This window comes from Alligator sinensis, unplaced genomic scaffold, assembly GCF_000455745.1.
Source record: "Alligator sinensis unplaced genomic scaffold, ASM45574v1 scaffold472_2, whole genome shotgun sequence".
NCBI classification, from domain to species: domain Eukaryota; kingdom Metazoa; phylum Chordata; order Crocodylia; family Alligatoridae; genus Alligator; species Alligator sinensis.
The window spans coordinates 514,187-537,767 of record NW_005842378.1 but is presented as its reverse complement, the minus strand read 5'-3'; the positions used below and the strand labels follow the sequence as shown (position 1 = coordinate 537,767).

General features: G+C 41.1%; 1 protein-coding gene across 7 annotated transcripts in view; it reads left to right on the top strand.

The window, feature by feature from the left end:
* IDE (insulin degrading enzyme) overlaps positions 1 to 23,581 on the top strand; it is a 114,269-nt gene that overhangs the window by 28,121 nt on the left and 62,567 nt on the right. For all 7 annotated transcript variants that reach the window (XM_025210881.1, XM_025210884.1, XM_025210880.1 and 4 more), the window contains 7 exons: positions 3,497 to 3,666; positions 7,605 to 7,727; positions 10,844 to 10,956; positions 11,362 to 11,524; positions 15,090 to 15,182; positions 16,309 to 16,400; positions 21,040 to 21,120. In XM_025210881.1, the coding sequence (XP_025066666.1) occupies positions 3,497 to 3,666; positions 7,605 to 7,727; positions 10,844 to 10,956; positions 11,362 to 11,524; positions 15,090 to 15,182; positions 16,309 to 16,400; positions 21,040 to 21,120 (835 nt within the window). The remainder of the gene's footprint in view (positions 1 to 3,496; positions 3,667 to 7,604; positions 7,728 to 10,843; positions 10,957 to 11,361; positions 11,525 to 15,089; positions 15,183 to 16,308; positions 16,401 to 21,039; positions 21,121 to 23,581) is intronic.

Sequence of the window (23,581 nt, the reverse complement as noted above, 5' to 3'; positions counted from 1 at the left end):
TAGAGCAAGGGGATGCTGGGATGAGGAGTTCAGAGTGGTAGACTGGGACTGGGATGAGCAGAGGCATAACTAGTAAGATCTGCCTTGTGGGCAAACCTAGTAGACACTCATGTTCCCTTAATGGCCCCCTCTGCCTACTCCCTCTCCCCCACACACACACACACGAACTCTCACATGTATTAGAAGCACCTCTGCTGCTTGAACTAATGGACTAACCATTAGGTTTCCTCTGTGAATCTGGTCAGGTTACTTAAACCAGTGGTTCTCAATCTTTTTCATACTGCACCTCTATTGTAAACATCGTTGGCCAGTTCCAACCCTATGCCCCTCACTCCTGACTTGCTACCCCCTGCCTCAAGGCTCTAGCCCCCTAGTGTGTGGGGCAGTGGGTGAGTGTATGGGTTGGGGAAGGGCCCAAGCAGCCCTTTGCGGACCGGAACTGCCAGCTTGCAAGGAAAAAACCATGGCTTCCCATGTTTTTCTTCTTTAAAAGAGAATTTTTTAAGTTTGTTTGCAACCCTTTCATATATTCTTGCAACCCACTGGTAGAGAAACATTTACTTAAACCACAGTGATTCAGTTTTCACAGGAATTCACTGTTGTAAGTTCCTCGTTTTCTGGGTGTTGGCACTCTTCTTTCCAAAAGTATGGAACTCATGCAAATGAAACTGAAGTCAATGGGAGCTGTATTTTTTTGAACATGTTAAGTGTTATGCGATGCTAAGCTCAAAATCATGTCCTAAGTGTCTCAAATTAGGCATGCTAATTTGTAGAGTTATCTAATTTGTCGAGTCAGAAAAGTTAATAGATACTTTTGAACATAATCTTGCCCTGCCTCTTCCCCATTTGTAAAATGGGAATAACTACACTCTTGCCTTCCAGGATTGTTCTGAATTGAACATAAATGTAATACTTGTGAAGCATTCATAAAATGGTGAGTGCTATATAAATGCCCTAGTGGAAATTTAATAGTTATACCTCAAACCCAAGTTTGAACAGTATACAATGAAAAAGGAATTGGTAACATGTATTGCACAAGGAAAAAACAAAACATTTAATAGCTCATTAATTGAGCAACACTTGTCTGCAGTAAAATATATTGTCATGCCTAGGCACAAAGGGACCAAATTATGATTACATAAGCAACCATAACACACACACTTCCTGATTTCTGTGTGCAAGCTTTCGCAATCTCGATGTTCTTTAATATAGTTTTTATAGAGATTCATGTTACTTTTAGAAAAAAAAAAATCAGTATTATGAATCATTACAAATAAATATTTATTTCTTTTCCTTATTTATCACCAGTGTTGCAACTTATTTTAAGTTGCTAAAAAAATATATAGAAAAAGTGCTGGTTCAATGGTTTTGAAAACATTCTGGACCTGATGTGAGGTAGTGCAGAGAATTCAGAGTAGTGTACTTACTTGAACTCAATCTAAATGCTGCCCATTAGCTACTGAAACAGTTTGCAAAGATTTTCACATCTCCTTAAGCTTCATTATTTTGTTTCTCAAAAGTACCTTAGGCCTATAGTAACAGCTTTGAAATTGACAGGAACTAGTTCCCTTCTTTCTTTAGAAGCCTTAAAATTGACCACTCCTAATCAGTTTCACCAATTATGCCGTTAAACAGAGTAGTTGGGTTACGGAGTAGACAGTGGGATGAAGAGTTCCTATGAATGCAAGAGGTTGTATGCACTGTACTGATATGCAGATAAGAGTTTTTGGTATTAGGGGTGCGCTGATAAAGATTTTTTTGGACTGATACCAATGGCCAATTATTGGCCAGCCATATTGGCTGATACCAATCCAATTGCTAATATGCAGCCTAGCAACTTGGAGAGCAGTGTTCTGGCTGGTAAGTGTGTTGGGAGGAAGGGGCATGGAGGAGAGAAGGGGCGCTGGGGTGGTGGCGGGGCAGATTGAGGCCCCCCCCCCAGTGAGGAAGGGAATGGAGCTGGGGTTGGGGTTGGTGCTGCCCTCCTGGGATGGGGTGGGGCGGCATGCAAGATGGAGTCCGTGGCTCATGTAGGGGACAGGAGGGGGCAGCTCCCGCTCTGGCACGCACCCCTGGGGGAGGCATGGGGGGCATGTGCCCTCTGGATCTGTGTGTGGGGCAAGGACAGGCTGCTGCTGTATTCTTGCACTCAGGGGCTGCACTTCCCAGCGGCTATGCTCGGGTGGGGCAGGGCAGGTGGCAGAGGGCTATGGGGGGGTGCAGAGCCACCCCTGTAGCCTCCTCCCAGCACCACCACTGCTTGCCCCGTCCTGCCCTGGCCCGGCCCAGTTACAACCACCAGGAAGACCCTGGCGCAGCCCCCGAGTGTAAGCGTGCAGTGGCAGCCCGCCCTTGCCCTGCACACAGATCTACAGGCACATGCTTGACTCCCTCGGGGGTGCACGCAGTGGTGAGAGTCGTCCCCCCGCACAGGCCGCTGGCTCTGTCCTGCACCCCACTTGGGCTGTGCAGTGCCTGCTTCAGCCTCTCTCCCTCCCTCACTGCATAGGCCTTGATCTGCCCCACCCCCATGCCCTTTCACCCCACAGACTTACCATCTAGTTGCTGATCTCCAAGCTGCTGGGCTGTACTCCTGGCTGTGTGCATGTATGTAACATTTGTCAGTGACCTTATTGGCCACATCAGTCAAAAAAAGCCAATTGCTGATATTGTCAATTTTCTTTTTATCAGTGCCAGTACGGTATGAACCGATGTATTGTTGCACCTCTATTTGTTATGATGTAAGCAGATGGGTAAGAAATAGGGACTGGCATTGATATGCAGTCAGGTGAATTTTTTCTTATCCAATATGCACACAAAGGATTGAACTATAGTTAAATAACATGAAACCTGTTAAACCTGCTAGGGGGGAACCATAATCTTCCTGTGAAAGTTGTTTTAAAATAATATTCAGATAATATTTTGACTGACCTTGCAAGATGTCTTCCAGTAAATGAAGTCTTTGTTTTAACCACAAGGTTATGTGATCTTGATCAAAACATTTAGGATGGTCTCCGAAGACATAGTGAATTAAATGGGAAGTCTTTTTATTGACTTTAATGGACTTTAAGTAAAGGCCCCCATAAAACAGAGATAATATTTCCTTTCCCCACCTTTTGTTCATTGCTGCTACATATATTAAAAAGAATAGTCCCAAAGGGCAAAGACAAAAGCCTAATATAATTGGGATCTGATCTCTGTTGGGGCTGATGGGTGCAATCCTATCACAAAATAAGCATAACAGTTTTCCAATTAATAAATCATTATTTATAATTTACAGGTGGAGTACTTGAAAAATAAAGAGGTTAAGTGACTTGATCACAGGCAAAGCCAGGACTAAATTCACAGTTTCTTAGCTTTTAGTTCTATATACTTAATTAACAAATTCAAACGTTCATTAGGTTTTCAGAAGATAAGCTAGGTTTTGTTTTTATTTTTTCCTGTGCAATAAACTGAATTTAAAAGGTAACATTTACTTGTATAAAAATTTTTTTAGGTTTGCCCAGTTTTTTCTGTGCCCACTGTTTGATGAAAGCTGCAAAGATAGGGAAGTGAATGCTGTTGACTCCGAGCATGAGAAGAATTTAATGAATGATGCCTGGAGATTGTTTCAATTGGAAAAGGCTACTGGAAACCCCAATCATCCCTTCAGTAAATTTGGAACAGGTTTGTCAGAATATAATCATCCATCCACTAGTGTTGGTATAAAATACATTTCTCTTCATGCCTGTTTGTTGTGATGCTTCATTATGTTTTCCACGTCTTAGATTTAAAAGAAAAAAACAAAACAAACCAACCAAACAAGCAAAAGAGCTAGACAAAACATAGGGAAGAGTATGATGCAAGAGTTGGAATTCACCAAGGATATGTCTTTTATGGTTGTGATAATTGCTACTGTAGATACTTTTTAGAAATGACTTGGGATGAGTCTTAACAATTTGGGACAGTAATCATTGTGACACACACAGGATGAACTCTTTTAAATGACTGTCAGCTAAAAGCATTGCTAACAACCTGACAGACAAGGTTTCTTGGGTGAATCTGATATCTTTTATTAGACCAACCCAAATAGTTGGAGAATAGTTATTAAGCAAGCTTTCGGGTTCAAAAACCCTGCATCAGGCTAAGGAAGTTTCAGCAGTTGGTGTGTGCTCTTCCTGGATGGAATGAAAAGTAAAGAAGCCAGAGACTGGGCAGGGGAGTCAGTTGTCAGAGATTATAATTTGTCAAAAATCCAATATCTATATTTAGTCCGTGATTTTTAGTATCCAGGAGGTTGATGAAATGGAGTTCATAGGCTCATCTCTGGGAAGTGTTGTGTAAGTTTCCTTTGAGGATTAGGACTGAGAGATTGGAGAGAGAGTGGGTTTCTTGTGAGAAATGTGCCTCCACAGGTAATTGGGTATTTCTGTCTTTGATAGATTTCCGGTGTGCGTTCATTCTGGTGCATAGTTGTTGTTTGGTCTCTCCTACATATTTTCCATCAGGACATTTGGTGCATTGGATGAGGTATATTACATTTCTGTACTGCAGAATCTCTCAGTCCTGATCCTCAAAGGAAACTTACACAACACTTCCCAGAGACGAGCCTATGAACTCCATTTCATCAACCTTCTGGATACTAAAAATCATGGACTAAATATAGATATTGGATTTTTGACACACAATCTGCCTGGCAACTGACTCCCCTGCCCAGCATCTGGCTTCTTTACTTTTCATTCCATCCAGGAAGAGCACACACCAACTGCTGAAACTTCCTTAGCCTGACGCAGGGTTTTTGAACCCGAAAGCTTGCTTAATAACTATTTTCCAACTATTTGGGTTGGTCTAATAAAAGATATCAGATTCACCCAAGGAACCTTGTCTGCCTATGTCCTTAGACCAACACGGCTACAACGTACACCCTTGGTAACAACCTAACACTTGAGAAAGCTGCATAACATTTTCATGTTAAATTGAAAAGCTTTTCAAAGCTCTGAGGCATTTAAGACAATCCAAGCATTGAACATGGTGGCCTGGCCATAGCAGCAGACAGTTGTGAAAGTTAAGCCTTGGATAAACATGCTGAGTTGGTTGCTCAAGTTTTTTGTTCTGTGAGTGCTCTTAAATGGCTGAAGGAACAAATAACATATAATCTTTTCAAAAACATATTTGTGTTAGGATAGTAATCAACTATTTATTTCCATTAATGTAAAAATACAAAAGGTTTAAGTTGCTGCATTGGTTTGATTAGATTTAATTAATAGAATTTCCCTTCCTACATTTCACTGCAGAGCATTTTTAAGAATATCAAGGTAAGTGCAATAGCCCCTTGCCAAGATTACTTGGAGGATGTATTGACTTTTTTTTTTTAGTAGAGGAAGGACTCTGAAGTGGGAAATAAGGAAAAAAAAAATAGAAAAAACAGTAAGGTCATTTCCTATCTGATTTTGGGTGGGGGGAGGAATTAGATCTCTGTCATTAATTTATAATGAGGAAAAGCAGATTTTATGATCTTATGGCATGTCTATATAGCGAACTTGCTGAGCCTGGCAGCAGCACTTTCCAGTACAATTCTGGCAGTAGCTCAAGTGGAGCAGAATGAGAATCAGTAGAGCCACCTTTCTGCAACGCTGTTTACAGACTTTAATAGTAACCCTTGTAAACCAGTAAGCAGCAATGCTGGAGAAAATCATGTTAAATCCTATGCAGCTCAAAGATGTCCATAAAAAAGTTGCAGAAAATGTTTCTTTGAAGTTTAGGGACATTCTTCTTAGGGGAGCTCTGTTTTGCAAAGTTACCAGACTTTTGGATGCTTCCAGATACTTGCTGCTTGTTAAGATCAGATTCAGTTTTATAAATAGAGGACTAAAATATGCAGAAATTCAGTAGTAATTATATTAAAAATCTTAGTGCTCTGTATTATATAGAACTAATTTAGACCCTGAATTTGCCATCAAATACTTCTAAAAATACGATTTTGTATGTCTGACTGATTTAAAAAACAAAACGAAACAATAACCAGGTCCTTAATTTTAAAAAGAAATGTAATGCATACAGGGCTCCCAAATGCCACCTCTCATGTAATGCCATACCTTTGACAGCCCTGTCTTTAGTCCTACAGACCAAGTGAGACATCATGAAATCTCCTGGGCTGCAAGAATGGGTGTAATTTTTGCTGTATTAGGTCATCACTGGTCTCTGTGGAACTTGCTCTGCCAGCAGTCTTCTTCGTGTTGCTCCTGTGCAGGACAGGCATTCCAGTCCTCCAGGTTTCCTTTCAGTATACTTAGCCATTCTTCAGCTTTCCCATGTGCCCAGCACCCAGTTAATGCAAGAGCTCAAACAGTACATTTGCTCTTTTGTCCCCTAACAGGCCTTGTATAGTCACCCTAGATGCCCTCTGACATTTGTCCACTAAAGACCATAGTATAGTAGCAGCACATTTGTAAAACAATAATAATTTAGTTCTTTAATCTGTTCTTCCCAACCCAGTGCCTGTTTTGTGGGCTCGGAACTGGCAGAGTCCATAGATCCTGTAACTGCAGCCTGGGATTTGTAACATTTAGTAAATTGCTGTAACAAAGGAAAAGACAGACTGGGGGGAAAATATGCAAGCATTTTATAACAAATAACTAGCAAAGAGGAATTTATATTTGCATACACATGCTTTTAGAAATATGCCCACTTTTATTTCAGATGTCATTTTAAAATGAATGCAGTAAATTTAATGTCATGGACTCAACTTCATGAAGGCTTGACTGAATGCATCTGCAACATCTGAAACAGACTGATACTATATATTGTTTAATTATTGCACCATTTTAGTTGTAGTAATTGCTACTATGTTGCAAGGGTTTGGTAAATCAATCTAGAAAGCATTTTGTAATGTATTTCTTCCTGTTGTTGTATATGCTATGTTAATCTCTTCCTGTGTTACACTTGTTTTTCTTTTGCCTTTGCCACACCTTTTCTTCTGTGAGAAATTACTGTGTTCTGTGAATTGTCTGTGCTAAGGGTTGACAAAAAGAATAGCAGTTTGCCATTTTGGACTTTATCTTCTATTTTCAATCTTGCAGAATCATGGCAATGAGAAATGGAGTTGACTAAAATCCAGCTGTGACCAGTTTTTTCACAGATTTTCCTTTTTTTCTTTCACACTGTTAGTGTTGCACCAAATAATAGTGCTGCTTTAACATCAAACTCAAATACTTCCTTGCAATAAATATTGCTAACAGTGTTTATATATAGTCTTAAAAAAACAATACTAGTGACTATTTAAAAGAGAATTTTGGATTCCCACTCTTGTCTGAAGACTGTTCAGCTTAGATGTTTAGTTAAAGGGTCATCTTTCCTCTCTCTTTTTAGAAGAGAGATCACAGTGAGATCAAAAGAGCAGACTAGCTCTACTTAGCCAGGAGGGCCTTTTAATCAGTAGTTTAACATTTTATATGTCCTTAATTAAAAAAAATATAAAAAAAAGTCTCTGCCTCTGGAGCATAGGTTAAACATATGTTTTACATTTATAAATGATGTTTATCCTATCCTATTTAGTTTACAAATTCATATAAATTGTAGCAGTCTAAAATACTAAATATTTTTGTGGCTTTTGTTTTGCCTTCCAGGGAACAAATTTACATTGGAAACCAGACCAACCAAAGAAGGAATAGATGTAAGACAAGAGCTGTTGAAGTTCCACTCTACTTATTATTCATCAAATCTAATGTCTATTTGTGTCCTAGGACGAGGTGTGTGTGTCATACTTTTATGATGGCTGCTTTTTTATGCTAGAAGAGTGTGACTCTTATACAGTTATTAATTATTCTCTTACAGAATTCAGTCAAACATGCTCAAATCGAGTAAGCCTTTTACTCTAAAATGTGAAACAAAGGAGGGTAACGTCCTAATCTTTCAAATACATACCTAATTTTGTGCACTGTGAATAGTCCCACAGAAATCAGTGGGGCTGCTCACTGTTTGCAAAATGTAATATGTATAAAATTGGGGATTAAGATTTTAAGTCCCAAGTTTACCACTTGTCACTGTACTTCTGGTAATATTTGCTTTGTAAGTCCTGAGGTCTCTTTTCTCTGAGTTTTCTTTTGATTTTTAAGGGACTTTTTTCTTTAACAAACTTGGCGTGGACTGCTGCCTGATAGATGAGGTCTTGCACCTTGAATAAAAAATGCTTTTAAAATGACTTATAGGATTTTATTTTAGAAATTCAGACATTTTTTAGCAGCTGTAGTCCCAAGATACCATGCATAATGCATAGCTTTCTCTGATGCATATTTTTTGTGCATCTTAGATCACTGTGGAATTATATAATCAAAGATGGAAGTGCCAAAGTTTTATCTTTTGCCTTCCACAAGCTTAAAAATTAGATAAAGAACCTTTTATAACAGAAGTATTGAGCACTTGAGATTGACTCTGAGGGTGGAAGAGCTTGCTTTGAGCCTGTCATGGTGTTTTACAATAAAAATAACAAACCTAGCTTTCTTTTAGTGAACAAGCAGGATAAAAAACAGAGGGAGAGGGGAAGAATTTCTCCATATAGCAACAAAAACGATGAATTAAATAATTTAATCCCTTACATTTCTTGCAGGTCACCCTAAACATTATTCTGTCCTAGATTGCATTACTACAGATCTTTACTTAGACAAAAATCCCATTGCATTTGGGGAATAAATAATGTGTATTTTTTCACATTACTGGTATAATTAATTTAACTTGATTTATGTTTATATGTACAAGTTAAGGTCATTTTGTTTCAGGGAAGGTGTTTTTTCATTTATCAGCTTTACAGAAATCTTTCAAGGATTGCTTTAGCAATTTATATTCAGTAATATTTTGAAGCTCATTTTTGATATTTCTAAAATTGTTAACTTTTTTTACTCTGAATTTTTTAAGTGTCCTGTATTATTTATTCAATAATTCATTTATGCTGTATACGAGTACTTTATCTTGTATCAGTTTGCTTTACCTCTTCTTCATAGCTTCCAGACTTTGGCAAAAATGCCTGAATCAGTAAAAGAGAATGTTGCAATATTTTCAAAGTAACTTTTTTTATTGATTCAGTAGATTAGTAAATCTCTACAATATTGAACTGGGAAGCCTAAAATTACTTTATTTGGAGATTGGGTCGAAGTAAACTGTAAATTTCTGAATTTTTAGTGGGAACTCCTGACACTAGAATTTCTTTGGTGTTAGTTGCGCCCATAGATGTTTTTGAACTGTAAAAAGGTAGAATCAATCTTTTATGCTTTAAACTGAGGAAGGGAAGCTGAAATCCTTTGGAGTTGCTTTTTAGAATATTGTTGAAATACTTTTGATAGGTGGCTTTCATGTTGCTTGTATGGGAAATACACAAAAAGTAGTTGCATGAGTAATATTCTTTATCCATGTATTTGTAAAGTAGCTATCATTGTAGGACATAGGTGGCACATAAACAAAAATGGCATCTAATTATGACTGTAAAGGGGCCTAAACTCTCTACATTTGTCACAGCTTTGTCTAAGTGAGATAATTTAGGTGTTTACTTTTCAAGCCTCTGTCTTAATGTCTTTGATTGCACATAGAAGGTGTACACCAGTGGTGCTCAACCTGTGGCCTTCAAACCAGTTCCAACCTTCGAAGCCTTGTCATTCAGCCTGTGGGGCTCCCCATGGGTCTGGAAATTTGTTGGCAGGGGAGCAATGGCAGTGTTAATTGTTCTGGAAGAGAGAGCAATTTTCAGACGTGTGGAGAGCACTACGGGCTGGATCACATGACCCCATGTGCCACAACTGGATCCAATACATGGGGTTGTGCTTGCGGACTGACTCGGCACACTGAATTCATATGGGACACAGCCCATGGATTGGCTCCATGCCACCCATCCAGCCTACAGAACTGGATAGCTTGCGCATCCCTGGTCTACACCAACGTGAGTCTGGCAGAAGAACCTAAAGTGGCAAGATTCAGGGTCCTGATTTCTTCTGGCAGAGACTTCCACACTTGGGATTTCCCTGAAAGCACTCACCCCTACCCACAGACCTCATTTCTGTAAATGGTTAGCCATAATATTTGTCATCAGTAAATCAGTGCTTTTAATTGATGAAAATTAATATAAACATACAGCATTAAAAAAACAGTGTTCAGCTGTACTTTTACTCGAGTTTATGGCTCTAATACATTTTTAATCTAAAGTGAGCAATTAAAACATTGCTTATTTTCAAAATTTTGGGAAGGAGGGGGTTGGTTTTTTTAAAATTTATTTAAAGTTTGCTGATTCAGACTTTGTTTATAAAAAAATAAAAAAATAAAAAAATTCCAGAATAAAAATGTGGTTGAATGTGGTTCAAGAGAAGATCTAACAGCTTTGTGATTTTTTTTTAAATAGATCTTCAAAGAAATAAAACCAGTAACAAATTTAAACATACAGCGAAGCAATTATGACACAACCTTAGTGCTCAATCCACATACGGACTGTAAAACAGAAGCCATCTCAACAGCCATTACCCAGGCAAATTCACCTTGTCCTAATAAGAAAAACAAGTATTCACGCACCATAGCATTTAAATGAATCATTCCCATTCTTCAGCTGTGCATCAGAACTTTGATATCCGTGTTCAGACACGGATAATAAAATGTGTGTCCTTTCATAAACAATCCACAAAACCAGCAGTGACAATGCTGTTAAGGTCTTCCTTTAAAAAAATGAAAGCCTTATGTTAGAATTTAAAAAATAATACAAAACATATTCCTTCTGAAATGTAAGGGAGGACGCAAACCTAACTTTCAAAAATTATTTTTCTAACAGGAATATCTGAGTCTCAAACCTCTTGATAATGATTATGCTATTTCTATTGATTCTTTCTTTCAGAATCCCTGGATGAGCTAACTAGTTTAGTAGTGAAGTTATTCTCAGAGGTAGAAAACAAAAACGTTCCGATACCAGAATTTCCTGAGCACCCTTTCCAAGAAGAACATCTCCAGGTAGGTTGTGAGACTTCCTAGTGTAGCTAAACTAACTAGTGCAGACCTTAATGCCATGTAAGAACAATAACTTCTTATACTCTCTACTGTTATTCTTATGTATGTCTGTTTGCAATATAGATAAGGTTGTATATATGGATGTAAGGAACTGAGAAAGGAAGATTCTAAGAAGATCCGTGTGCTTAGGTGTTAAATCTTGTGTTTGAGATTATGAATATAAATGTTAATCTGTTAATTTCCTGGATTGTTAGTAATTGTATTAATAAGAAATACACTTTTAACCCTAAGTAAATGTTTTGTGTGCAGTATATATGTTCATATGTAAAGAATTGTGTGTATATAGAATATATAAGCCTGGGGGAAAATAACTGAAATACATAGAATCTTGTTGTTTTTTTCTTCCAGCAACTTTACAACATAGTACCTATCAAGGACATTAGAAATCTGTATGTCACATTTCCAATACCAGACCTTCAGAAATACTATAAATCCAACCCTGGTCATTACCTGGGTCATCTCATTGGACATGAAGGCCCAGGGAGTCTTTTATCAGAGCTCAAAGCTAAAGGTAAGCAAGGTAAACAGCAAAAATGTGTTCCATAAATAAATATATGACAGAGCCTTGGGACAATGCTTCAATTAAAGTTGACCTGTGAGGGTTTAATAGTTAAAATTTTAAAAAGTGAGATAACTTGACTTTTTTTAAAACAGTGGTTCTGTTTGTAAATATTGATGGCCAGTCCCGACCCAGTAAATAGTTTAAGTAGAAAACAGCCCCCGCCACTCCCTCTTCCCCTTTTAGGCCTGCCGGTGTCCTTCACTCCCAACCTGCTGCCCCTTGCCACCAGGACACAGCCCCCTGGTTTGTGGGGTAGGGTGTGGGTGTGTTGGGTGGGAGAAGGGGGGTTGAGGCATATACCCTCCCAGATTTGTGTGCCCAAAGCAGGCATGGGGCTGCAGCCTGGTTGGACCAGCATGGGCAGGAATTGCAGCCCAGGGAGTGGGACCTGGCATGGGAGAGTGGAGCAGGGCAGTAAGACTCATTGCCACTGGGACCCCTGTGCCAGACATACCACCAGCAACGCAAGGAATAATGGACTGGAGGGCAGGGGGAGTGAGCTGTGCTGCCCTTACCTTCAGCTGCCAGACACATGTGCACTGGGCTGCGGCTCTACCCTGTGCCATGGCCCAGCTGCTGCTACTGCTCCACTCAGGCCTCCTGCACTGCTCCCCTACCCATCCTCCCCTCTAGGGTAGAGTCACAGTGTGAAGGGAGCAGCGGTGGCTGAGCCGTGGTGATGGGTCACCACCTAGCAGATAAGCAGCTGGTGGCAGGAGGAAGTGAGGGAAGTGAACACCACCCCTGCCCTCCCCAATTACTCTTTGTGCTGCTGACAGCATGACTGGTGGGGGTAGGGGGGTGGGTTCTAGTGGCGGCAGTGGCTGCAGTGAGTCTTGCCACCCCCCTTCACCCTCCTGTGCTGGGTCTTGCTGCTGGGCTGTGGAAGTGGTGGCTCCTGCCTGTGCCAGTCTGGGCAGGCTGCAGCCCTGTACCTGCTGGGGGCATGCAAATCTTGGGGGGGCATGTGACACCCCCCACACATGTTGCCTGTGGGGCCCCCCCCAACACACACACCTGTGGGGAACTGCAAAAACTGCTTTCTGTGCTGCCTGACTGCCACCTGCATGTGCACATGGTGCCTCCTGCCTGATTGCCCTCCTCTTGCTCTCCCATGCCCCAGGCAGCCCCTTGCAGGTTGGAACTCTGCCAGTCTACAATGGAAAACCCAGAGTTTCCAATTTTTTTCTCCTTTAAAGGAGAATCCATTTTTAAAGTTTGTTTGTGACCCTTTCATATATTCTTGCTACCCACTTTTGGGTCATGATCTACGGGTTGAGAAACGCTGTTCTAAGATAGTCTTCAGTCTTATTCATCATTTCTCAGATGGATGCCATAATATTGAACTCTTATTTTGGGGACCTTTTATTCTTATTATGTAATGTTTTTCAAACCTTTCACACATTGTCGTCTCTTGTTCCTTGTGCCACTGATGATATTGTGGCTCTTAGCAGCTCCATCTATAAGCAGAAGACCAAAATAGTGTGTCTTTTACTCTTTTGGTTTGTTTTGATTTACTCTGGTAATATGGCAAATTATTAATTGCAAAAACTGCATTTTATTGCATATCATCCACAATTCCTTAGTATAGTATACAGCTTAGAGATCCATTATTGCCAGAGTTGCAATTGATGTCCAAAAGTGATTGCACAAAGATAAATGTTCATATTCCTTTATGATAATTCTACATATTGTTTTTTCATATGGAATATTTACTTACCTGTGTTGTGTTCCTAATCCCTATGCCTGATAGAACCTCTTGTTTCTCCCTCCTTGGGAGGACAGTGATCTACCTTAGTTTTTTTGGGCCCTCGGTTCTTTACACACAATGCTTCTACATAGTAACTGAGAGCTATTTCCTTTAGGATATTATAATTTATAGAAATAGTGAGTTGAGAAAAAACAAATACAGGTAAATAGTGTTCTATTCCCAGAATGGATTGGGTTAAACTTAAGGAAGGGGGAGATAAGAGAGAGAGGCACTGGCAAAAGGAGTCCACAATGCCAAATTTTAATGAATAAATAACCAGTCCAGCAGCAACAAAGCAAATCATGGGTTTGTATAACCAATGTTGACATCCTCCCTTGAATCAGAAGGAGCAACAGCTAAAGGAACTTTGTGGTCTTCTGACCTCTTGAGGAAACTTGAGGTTGCAAAGAAGAGTTAAGGAATGGGGACATTACTAACCTCTTGTTACATGTTGAGGAGATGGTCCTGACTCCAGTTTTCACTAGGTATCTTATTGGAAGAGCATAACACTTACGCAGAGTCTTGAAGGGACTCTTTTTTTCTTTAGCTTCAGTTGATAGGGAGGCAGGCCAGGCAGTTCTTCTTCTACCATGCGGGGCTCTCAGTTTTGTCTGCTGCAGGAATGTATATGTTCCTGATGAGGTCTCTCACTGACCTGTTAGTCACGGAGCACCTTGCTACTGTTAATTTTTTGGCGTATCCCTCAAAGTCATTTATTCCAATGGGTAGTATGCTGAAAGGTACATGTCACACTTGGTTTACAATATAAAGCTCTTTCGGCAGAACTCAAGTTTGCCAATGGAATTTTGCATGTGTTTTTACCAGTGACGTTTCGTCATCTTCCAGAGCAACTTAGGCTGTCTGTTACTGTATGGCAGTTGGAAGAAGCCTTGTGTGGACAGTCCCACACCTTTGTCAGCATTAGCAGTTCTTCAGAAGCAATCCCACAGTGCCTTGTGCTACCTGCTCTGGACACAAGTTTGAACTCTGTTGGTCAAAATGTTAGCTACCTGGAAGGCCAGCCCCTCTTTAAAATGTCTGTGCCATTTTGAAAATAGTACCGTGTGTGGGAACAGACCACCATAATGTTCTTTGATTATTGCCAGGTGAGGTGGGTAGAATGGAGTTTTAACAAGTTTGATAGTTTTATCTACAACTAAGTTTTATATACTGTTCTGCAAAGAAAGTAGCTGGGGAGGGGAGGAACCAGTAGTAGGTTTGCATGAAAACTACTAGACTGCTTAGTAGTCCAGTCCTCTTTCTTTTTTTATGAACTTGTCCTGTTTTTGTGGGGTAGTAAAGGCATATTAGGATTTTGCTGCTGATGCAGGTTATTTATTCCCTTCCACACTCCACTGCTACCATGCCATCCTTCAGTCCTAGGCTTGCCCTTTGAGCAACACAAATGCTGGATGTAGTCTGTTGTAGTAGAAAGGTTCTCTCCATCAAAAATGAAGCAAATGCATGCATGAAGAATGGCGTCTCATGCCTCCAGCATACCTTTTCATACCTGAGGTGGTACTAAAGGCTACCACCTCAGGTATCAGGGTAAAGTAACGTGGCTAAGGTAGACGACCAGTTTTATACAAATCCTCTTCAGTCTGTCATTCTGTTGTCCATTTAAATTCTCTTGTTATGTAATAGGGTTTTTTGGAGTGCATGAGGTGTGTGTGCACATTTTAATATATCACCAAAAGGTAGAAAGAAACAGCATAAGTTGACAATGACTTAATTTTACAGTGTCTTTTCTTTTTAATTTCATAGGCTGGGTAAATACACTGGTAGGAGGTCAAAAGGAAGGTGCTAGAGGATTCATGTTTTTCATCATTAATGTGGACCTGACTGAGGAAGGGCTTTGTAAGTGAAGTATATATATATATTATTATTCTCTCTTAAAAAACAAGAAATATTCTAGACTATTCCTAATCTAATGTTATTTACTCTTATTTCCAAAGAGTCTTGATTTTATACTCGTAACCTGAAAGCTGGTAAGTATCTATACAGTGACTGTGCTCTTTAATAGTGTTCTGAATGTGGATCCTCTTAAAGTTGACAGACATGTTGGAAGTAAAAAATGTGTATTAAATATTGGTCTAATGAAGAGAAAACAATTTGGCTTCTCTCTAATTGGTCACAGCCTGTCATGTATGCCCCAAGTCATACATGCCCCTTGTATTCTCAACCAGGGTGCTGCAGGGTGCCACTCAGTGTTACCACTGTTAAGTGTACAAGCATGATTTCCAAGGTAAACCCAGAGATTTCAAATTAAAATCAGTAATATTAAAATATTCTAACCTGTTGTGGTCTGTCCTAGTTCTTTATAGCAGAATTGCTCAGTTACATTTCTGTAGTCAAAAAATGAATGAAAGCTAAGAGCTGGCTTTTTCTGGCAGTTGCCTTAAATCTAAAAAAAAAATGTTGAGTACCATTGCCTTAGGGGGTATTTTCATTATTTGCCCAAAGAATACAAGCTAAAATTAAATTGAATATATAATGTTATTCTATGTTTTTAGCCAGAACTGTAAATATATGGTTTTATATTCCATTTTTGTGAAAGCTATAAATAAACTACTGCTACTACTACTAAGTAAAGCTATTAATAAAAGAAATGAATTCAAAAATTACATTTCTTTAAAAAGTCTCAAGATCCACTACTGTATGTGCTACCTGCTTCAAACTATATATATCCAAGTTTAAATAATAACGCTTGGTTCACATCATGGTGTGACAAGTTCAGAGCACTGTATAGAAATTTAAAACTGTAATTCACTAAGCACATTCCTGACTTTAAGTATGTGGATGATCAGATGATTTATACAGTGGAACTATGCACATATTTACCTACCTTTTAATTAAATGGAACCTAACTAAACTTGCAGATGTCTCATACTTTTTTTAGTTTCTTTTCAGGAAAATATTTATTTTTCAATGTGCATAATGCAAATAATTATTTAAGTATGTTGTTTTTTCTTTTTTTTTTCAGTGCATGTTGAAGATATAATTTTGCACATGTTTCAGTATATTCAAAAACTATGTACAGAAGGACCTCAAGAATGGGTTTTCCAAGAGTGCAAGGTATAGCAGTTTTAAGTCATAACAAATTTCCTTCACTAATTTTTTATATGTTTATATATATAAACATTAAAGAGAACCAAACTCCATGGTTGAGGAAGCCACTTTAGAATTTATTTCTTAAATCTACAGAACTGTATTGTATAACATAATAATATTTACTGAAAATAAAGAAAAATTTTGTCCTAACTTGAAATACAGCAACACAACAGAATGCTGTTTTTTGAGCCAAATATGTGGCCTCTTTAAGGCTTTATTGAATTTTAAGAGAAATAATTCATCCCACTGTCAGTGTTGTAAGCTACCCTGAGGTGCACCTGGAAGGCCGGCATGTTCTGCGAAGCGTGTCTGGCCAGGCACCTCTCCCACTGGTGGCTTTTGCTCTAGCTGCCTAGGATCCCACTCCAGGTCCATGATATGGGAACCTGAGCTGCCCTACTCTTGAGCACTGAGTAGCAAGGAAGCTACTCAGTGTGCTGCTGCATGCATGCCCGTAAGCTTGCCAATAGCAAAGGTGAATTACCTAGTGAGTTTTCCGGGCCAAACTGGAACATTGGAAGGTGGAGCTCTGTCACTGTCCTGGCCAAGATGGAACATTTAGAAGTATATGCCTTGACTCTGCTCTTCTTCTCCATGTTTACATTGGCAAAGGCACATAGGGCTGTAGTAATCTGCTGGCTGATGGTATTTTTGCTTTAGATATTTTTCTCTTTACTATCAATGAACCAACTTTACTATCAATGAACCAACTGACCAAAATCCTAGAAAATTACCAAAAAGTATGTTTGAAGAATGTTAAAATTATAAAACCAGGTATTCAAAAATGTGTAGATTCTAGTAACAAGGTGAGAGTGTGCAACCTTTAAATAGACCTGTGGTGTGTATGTATTATGTTATGGTCCTTAATTATATGACTATGTACTATTTTTTCCATAGGCGCCCTGTCTAATTAAGTGCATAGGTTGGATCCAGTGAGAATTGTTAAGCAGGTATTTCTGGTTAAAGTAGGTAGTTGTCTGTAGGACCCTACCCAAAATTGTTACAGAAGATGGAAAGTGTGTAGTGAACATGGTGAGAGGCTGCAGGAAGAAGATGAAGCAAGTCAGGGTTAAGTGGTTGAGGGCTTTATTTTGTAACTTGTAAAATTGTTATTTTTAAAGTAGCTTTTTGTAGTGAGAGGGAGGGAGGAAGGGGAGGTAGTGTGGGGGGAGGGGGAGGTAGGGAGAGGTGGGGAGGGGGAGTAGTGTGAGAGAGGGGGAGAGGGAGGGGGAGGTAGTATGAGAGGGGAGAGAGGGGGGGAATACTAGGCACAAACTTACTTTTTTACTTCAATACTTAATTTAAAATGCTATGTACTAGAAATATTTTGCAAGTTACAAAATCATGCCTGCATCAGTTACTTGTGTATGTGTGTGTGTCTTTAGTTAGTATTCACTTTTTAATGTAAGGCCAAGGTTTTCTGTTTTAAATATTTGTTTTGGGTCATACTGTCTTTCATATGTTTACATATCAAAACACAGTAAATTTCTTGGGAATGTACAGAGGGTAACAGAAAACCCAGGCTGATTCAAATTATTTGAGATGGGGGTAGGAAAAGCTGGGCATGCAAAAGCAAAGGTTAAATGGCAAGGAGTAAGGAAAGGAAGAACAGTGGCATAGGACTTTTAGGAAAAATTGCAGAGTAGGGATCAACACTGAAAACTGGGTGAATGAACTGCAGGGTAGGGAAACAGAAGAAAGCATGGACTTTGTTTCCCATGGACTTTGAGTGAGCAAAAGGTATAATTCAGCAGAAGGTTTTTTAAATCTAAAACAGCATATTGGCCTCAAGTTTTAATTTTTTTTTTAAAATTGAGCATTTGTATAGTGGGACTAGGTTCTTTGAGAGAGATAATACTGCTTGAGAGTTAGTTGGAGACATCTTATCTGACAACAAGAGAGAAAAGTGGAGACTGTTATCGTGACTTTTTTTTGGATTATCAGGTAGTCAAATATGATTTTCTGGCAAAAAGGGCTCAAACTTGGCTGCATGGCACTTCGGCCATTTATGACAGAATTTAGGTATTATATGGCTACAGAAAACCTTGGAATCAAATTATGTGGCCTGAATCATAATGTTATGAAGAATAGTTTCAGCACCTGTGCGACTGAGAAGAGAATTGCGTCTTTGGTGTTCTGATTGTGGAGGAAAAGTCAGTAATATGTATGTAGTAGCTTTATCTGACAGAAGCACAGGGGATTATTGTTATAAACACTCTTGAGTTAATATGTGACTATAGTAGCTAGTTGTTGAATGAAAATTATATAAATCCTGAGAGGTCTTAATCTGTAAGAGAGATTCAACCTGAATCGCTTTCTTATGATCAAGGAATTATTAAATGCACCTGCTCAGGGCCAAGAACTACATAACTACTGTGGGTACAATGAAGAAGTTTAAAGGGTAAAGGAAGCCCTTCCCTAGCCACCTCTGTTTGGTGAGATCAAAGATTTTCAGTTTACCACTCTTGTTGTAGAGGTTTACCAGACTGACTTTTTCTACCTCCTGCATTGGCTGCTTTTTGAAACATTGATTATAATACCACATGTACTCGAATATAAGAGGACCCTGATATTATAAGATGACCCCTCAATAGTTGCATTCCATATATGGAAAACATAAATTTGTTATCGTTTTCCAGGTATAGAATATAATTATTGGAGGTCTGACTTGAATTTGTCTCCTTCCTATTGCTACAGCAGGAAAAATATACCTGCGGGGGGGTCAGGTAGCCCATTTGCCATCTGCCCCTTCCCCTACAACCTCTTCCCCCCCACCCCACCTCCCACACCTCCCCTGACTGTTAGACCCGGCTCTCCCTGAGCACATGGAAATGAGGAGCAAATCTAAAAAAAACTGACCTTGAAATAAATAGCTGTAGTAATTTGCATGGAGTACCCATAGACTTAGTTCATTGAGAATTGACGCATGTTACCGTTTTTGAAACTGTTGCAAGTTTTAGCACAGGTACTCCACAAATACTCTCTTAAGTTGCATTTTGGCACCTACTTTTATATGGAGTACAAACTATGCATGATATTAATCCAAAGTCAAAAGGCTCATGATTTACCATATAGTTCACTAGGCTGGGCCCCAGCAGAGTCGATAGCATTTCAGGCTGTGGTGGGATTCTCCAAAAATATATACGCAGGTGAGGTGCAGGGCAACCTGCTCTTGCTTCACTTTATACAGGGTGGGGCTATGCTAATCGTATGTGACAGGCTGAGAGAGGAGCTGACAGGGATTCTGGGTGAACTGTTTGGGACCCATTTGGTGATGTTTGCCAGACATTTGAAGCTGGTGAAGAAACAGGAATCATTGGAAATGGAAAAGAAAGATGCAGCTTAGCTGTGGAAGTGAAGAGGAAGTTGAAATGCAACACCGTGGCTCACCATGACTTGAAAAGGAGTGTAGTGCTGACTCTTTAGGCACTACTATATACCTTATTCAGATGGGCTGTACTAACCTATCCTTGTGGTAGGGTCCCATCAGTAAGTTTGCCCAATATGGGCTGTACTTACCTGGCAGGGGAAACGCCATGTATCTGGGTCCATGAGGTCAGTTTTCCTTAAGTGCCCAGGGGATAACTGCTCTTCTGGCGTGGTTTAGTACCCGCTGAGGTATTGGGGCTTTAAGCCCACATTATGGAAATTGGAGGCTTCCCCCTAGCTTGCTCCTGCAGCCATATAGCTGAAGGCAAGCAAAATGTGGGAGCACCTGAACCCCAAGCCTCTCAGCTTGGGCCTTCATGTAGGATGCCTGCCAAAAGATGTTGGAAACATCTGAAGCCCCAGTAGGGGTAGAGGACATTTGCCAGTTGTAGGGCCATTTATGGATTTGGACTTGATTTGGCTGATTTGACTTGGAACACAAAAAATTTCTTTAAAAAAAAAAAAAAAAAGGGAAAGGTAGGGCCCCATCAGCATGCTTGCTTAATATGGGCTGTGTACTTTATAGCCATGCTCAGGGTTGGCTGTATTTAATCAACTTTGTAGTTGGTTTCCATTACTGAGAACATGCTGCTTCTAGCAGCTGTTCAAAGACAGAAAATGTATTTAGTGAGGTTTCCTTGTATACGAATGTAAGATGTGCTGGGGATGGGGGGTTACCCATGTTGACTGGGTAGGAAAAAACCTTGTCTTTTATTCAAGTCAGTATGGTAGGTGGTATCATTCAAGCCTTTACTGAGCAAATAGATAATCACTTTATAATACTGGGTAATAGTAATTGGATTACAAATGTTTCCTTGAATAAGAAAGTGTGTAAGAAAGTGTAATAAGTTGATTTATCTGTGGTAGTATTTGGGTGTGATATTGTAGCCATGATAGTCCAAGAAATGTGCAAATAGCAAGGATTTTTGTGGGTAATTATTTTTTATTGTCCCAACTGCATGATAGAGAGAAACTTAGACCTGAAGAAGAATGCCCTGCTGCTTGTTTATTTTAGTTGTTTAAATTGGTATGTGCCCAGCAGATATTTGGGTATGCTTTATTCTTTATTTCAGGTTATTTTACCAAATGACTATTTTGATAGTGATTTTTTCTTTTATATACAGTCAGTTTTTTCTAATAAAATACAAAAAACCTTTATTTTATTTTCCCTTAGGATTTAAATGCTGTGGCTTTCAGGTTCAAAGATAAAGAACGACCACGAGGTTATACATCAAAGCTTGCTGGGATGTTGCATGTAAGTGAAATTTATGTATTTTGGGCTGTATCTGAATGGAGAGTAATAAGTTAAAATTTGGTTTTGAAATCACACTGCATAAACAATATAAATAAATATCTGTGAATGTCTGTCTTCATTTTACATCCCTGGATTCTGGAAGCATTTTTTGCAGTACTAATTTCTACAGGTAAATGTTCAAGAAATGAGTAATTTGCTTTTGCTCCCTAGCATTTTGTATTTTTAAGTTTGATGGAATGAATGATTCAGCATTTGGACTGAAAACCTGACTTATTAACCCTAATAGGTCTGAGGAAGACTCAGTCCTGAGAGTTTCCACATGCTCTGCTTATTTGGCAGCTAAATGCTGAGATTTGGCACAGGGGCATGCACTTAGGGCTGCTTGACATTAGTACTTGTATTTGTATAAATATACAAGTATACACTTATCAAGTTGATATGCAGTAGTTTTTTAATTATTTGACTAAACAGAATTTTCTCCTTAGGGTAAATTTTGGGCTGATTTAGTGGATCACAGTTAAAATCTTGTTTATTTCCTATTTATTTCCTATCCTTTGAACTTCAGACTTTTTCACATATTTGTTTCCCATCTTGTAAAATTTTTCCTCTTCCTAAATGAATTTATTTTAAATTAAATTTATAGCTGATCTTGTTGTTTCTGGACTGTTCTAGTTTGTCACTTCTTATTTTGGTTCCATCATATGGTGAACTTACTATTTTGAATTTAAGTATGCAACAGATTAGCCTGTTTAAAGAAGGTTAAGTAAAAGTGTAGGCATCTAGGTATGCTAAGCTAGAACAGGGGTAGGCAACATTTTTGGGCCAGAGTGCTGAAAAAACCCACAATGCCTATCTTGGAAGGTGCCAGAGTGCCGGCATGCAAGAAAAATAGAACAAGGGCAGTGGGGGGTACATGGCAGGATGCCTTGCTTGTGTCCCTTGCCCCCCACCCAAAGCCCCTGCCCCCCAGCCTTGCTTGTGCCCTTGCTGCCCCTGCCTCCCAGCCCTCCTGCCCCTTGCCCCCCAGCCCAGGCTCTGTGGCTATCAGCAGCTACCCAGTAACTGGACCAGCTGCAGCCAGGAGGCTGCAAACAGCTGCTGCCTCCCTGCCCTGGCCCTGGCCCTGGCCCTGACCTCCAGGGAGGCAGCAGATACTGGCAATGCTCCCTGCTGTGCTGCCCTCAACATTCACTGTGCTCCTGACCCTGCTGCCCTTCCCTGGGCCCTCCTGAGCACAGCGTGTGCGACCCAGAGTGGCAGTGCACACAGGGAAGCTGCCTGCTGCTGCAAGCTCCACGCTGCCCAGGTCACACTTCTCCTGTGTGCACAGGAGCAGCGTGGGCAGCATGCAGGGTTGTTCCCCTCGCTGCTGCCCCTGCCTGCAGGGTAAGTGTGGCCAGGGCAGCGGGGAGTTCGGAGCAGCAGGCAGACTTCTGCACCCCCCCAGTGTGCCCTGCCATGCTGGGTTTCACATGCTGCTCTACAGAAGCGGTGGCAAGGGCAACACAGTGGGGAGCATTGCCAGTATCTGCTGCCTCCCCAGAGCCCAGGGCTGGATCTGGAGCAGGGAGGCAGCTGAGGCCGGAGCCGGGAGGCAGCAGATGTTTGTAGCATCCCAGCTGCAGCTGACCCAGGTTCTGGGTAGCTGCTGATAGCCATGGAGCCCTTGTTGCTTGCAGCAGGGCTTCCATCCTCCCAGCCGGCTGCTGGAAGCACCCCAGGCTCCATGGCTATCAGCAGCTATCTTGAACATGGACTGGCTGCAGCCGGGAGGCTGCAAACAGCTGCTGCCTCGCCACCCCGGCCCTGGCTGTCTCCTGGACCCAGGCTCCAGGGAGACAGCAGGTGCCGGTACTGTGCCCATTCAGGTGGGGCTGTGGGCAGCGTGGGGCTGGGGTTGGGGCTCACTGGCAGCACAGGGCTGTGGGCAGCGTGGGGCTGGGGCCAGGGCTACCCGGCAGCATGGGGCTGGGGCCCATGGGCAACGGGGCTGGGGCTGGAGCCCGGCTGTGGGCAGCGCGGGGCTGGAGCTGGGGCCAGGGCCCAACGGCAGCACAGGGCTGGGCCCTGCAGCAGCACCACGGGGCTGGGGCTGCAGCCAGGATGTTGTCAGCACCGGGCTGGGGTGGGCGGTGGTGGTGGTGCTGGCTGGGGCTGGGCCCCCGCAGGGCCAGGGCCTGCCGGCAGCACATGGCCAGGGCCTTTGGCAGTGCCGGGAAGGGGCCGGGTCCTGCGTGGCGCTGTGCAGGGTCCCCAGCCCGGCAGTGGCACTGTGCTGGGGTCGGTGGTGGTAAGGGCTCGGGCTGGGGCCAGGCCCACCGGCAGCTGGCATCACTCTCGTGGCTGGGGTCTGGGCCAGGCCCAGCCTGGTCCCAGCTAGCTGTTGGGGCCGTCGGCAGCGCCCAGATGGAGCCGGGCAGCCGTACTGGGCTGGGGCCGGCATTAGTGGTGGTGCCAGCTG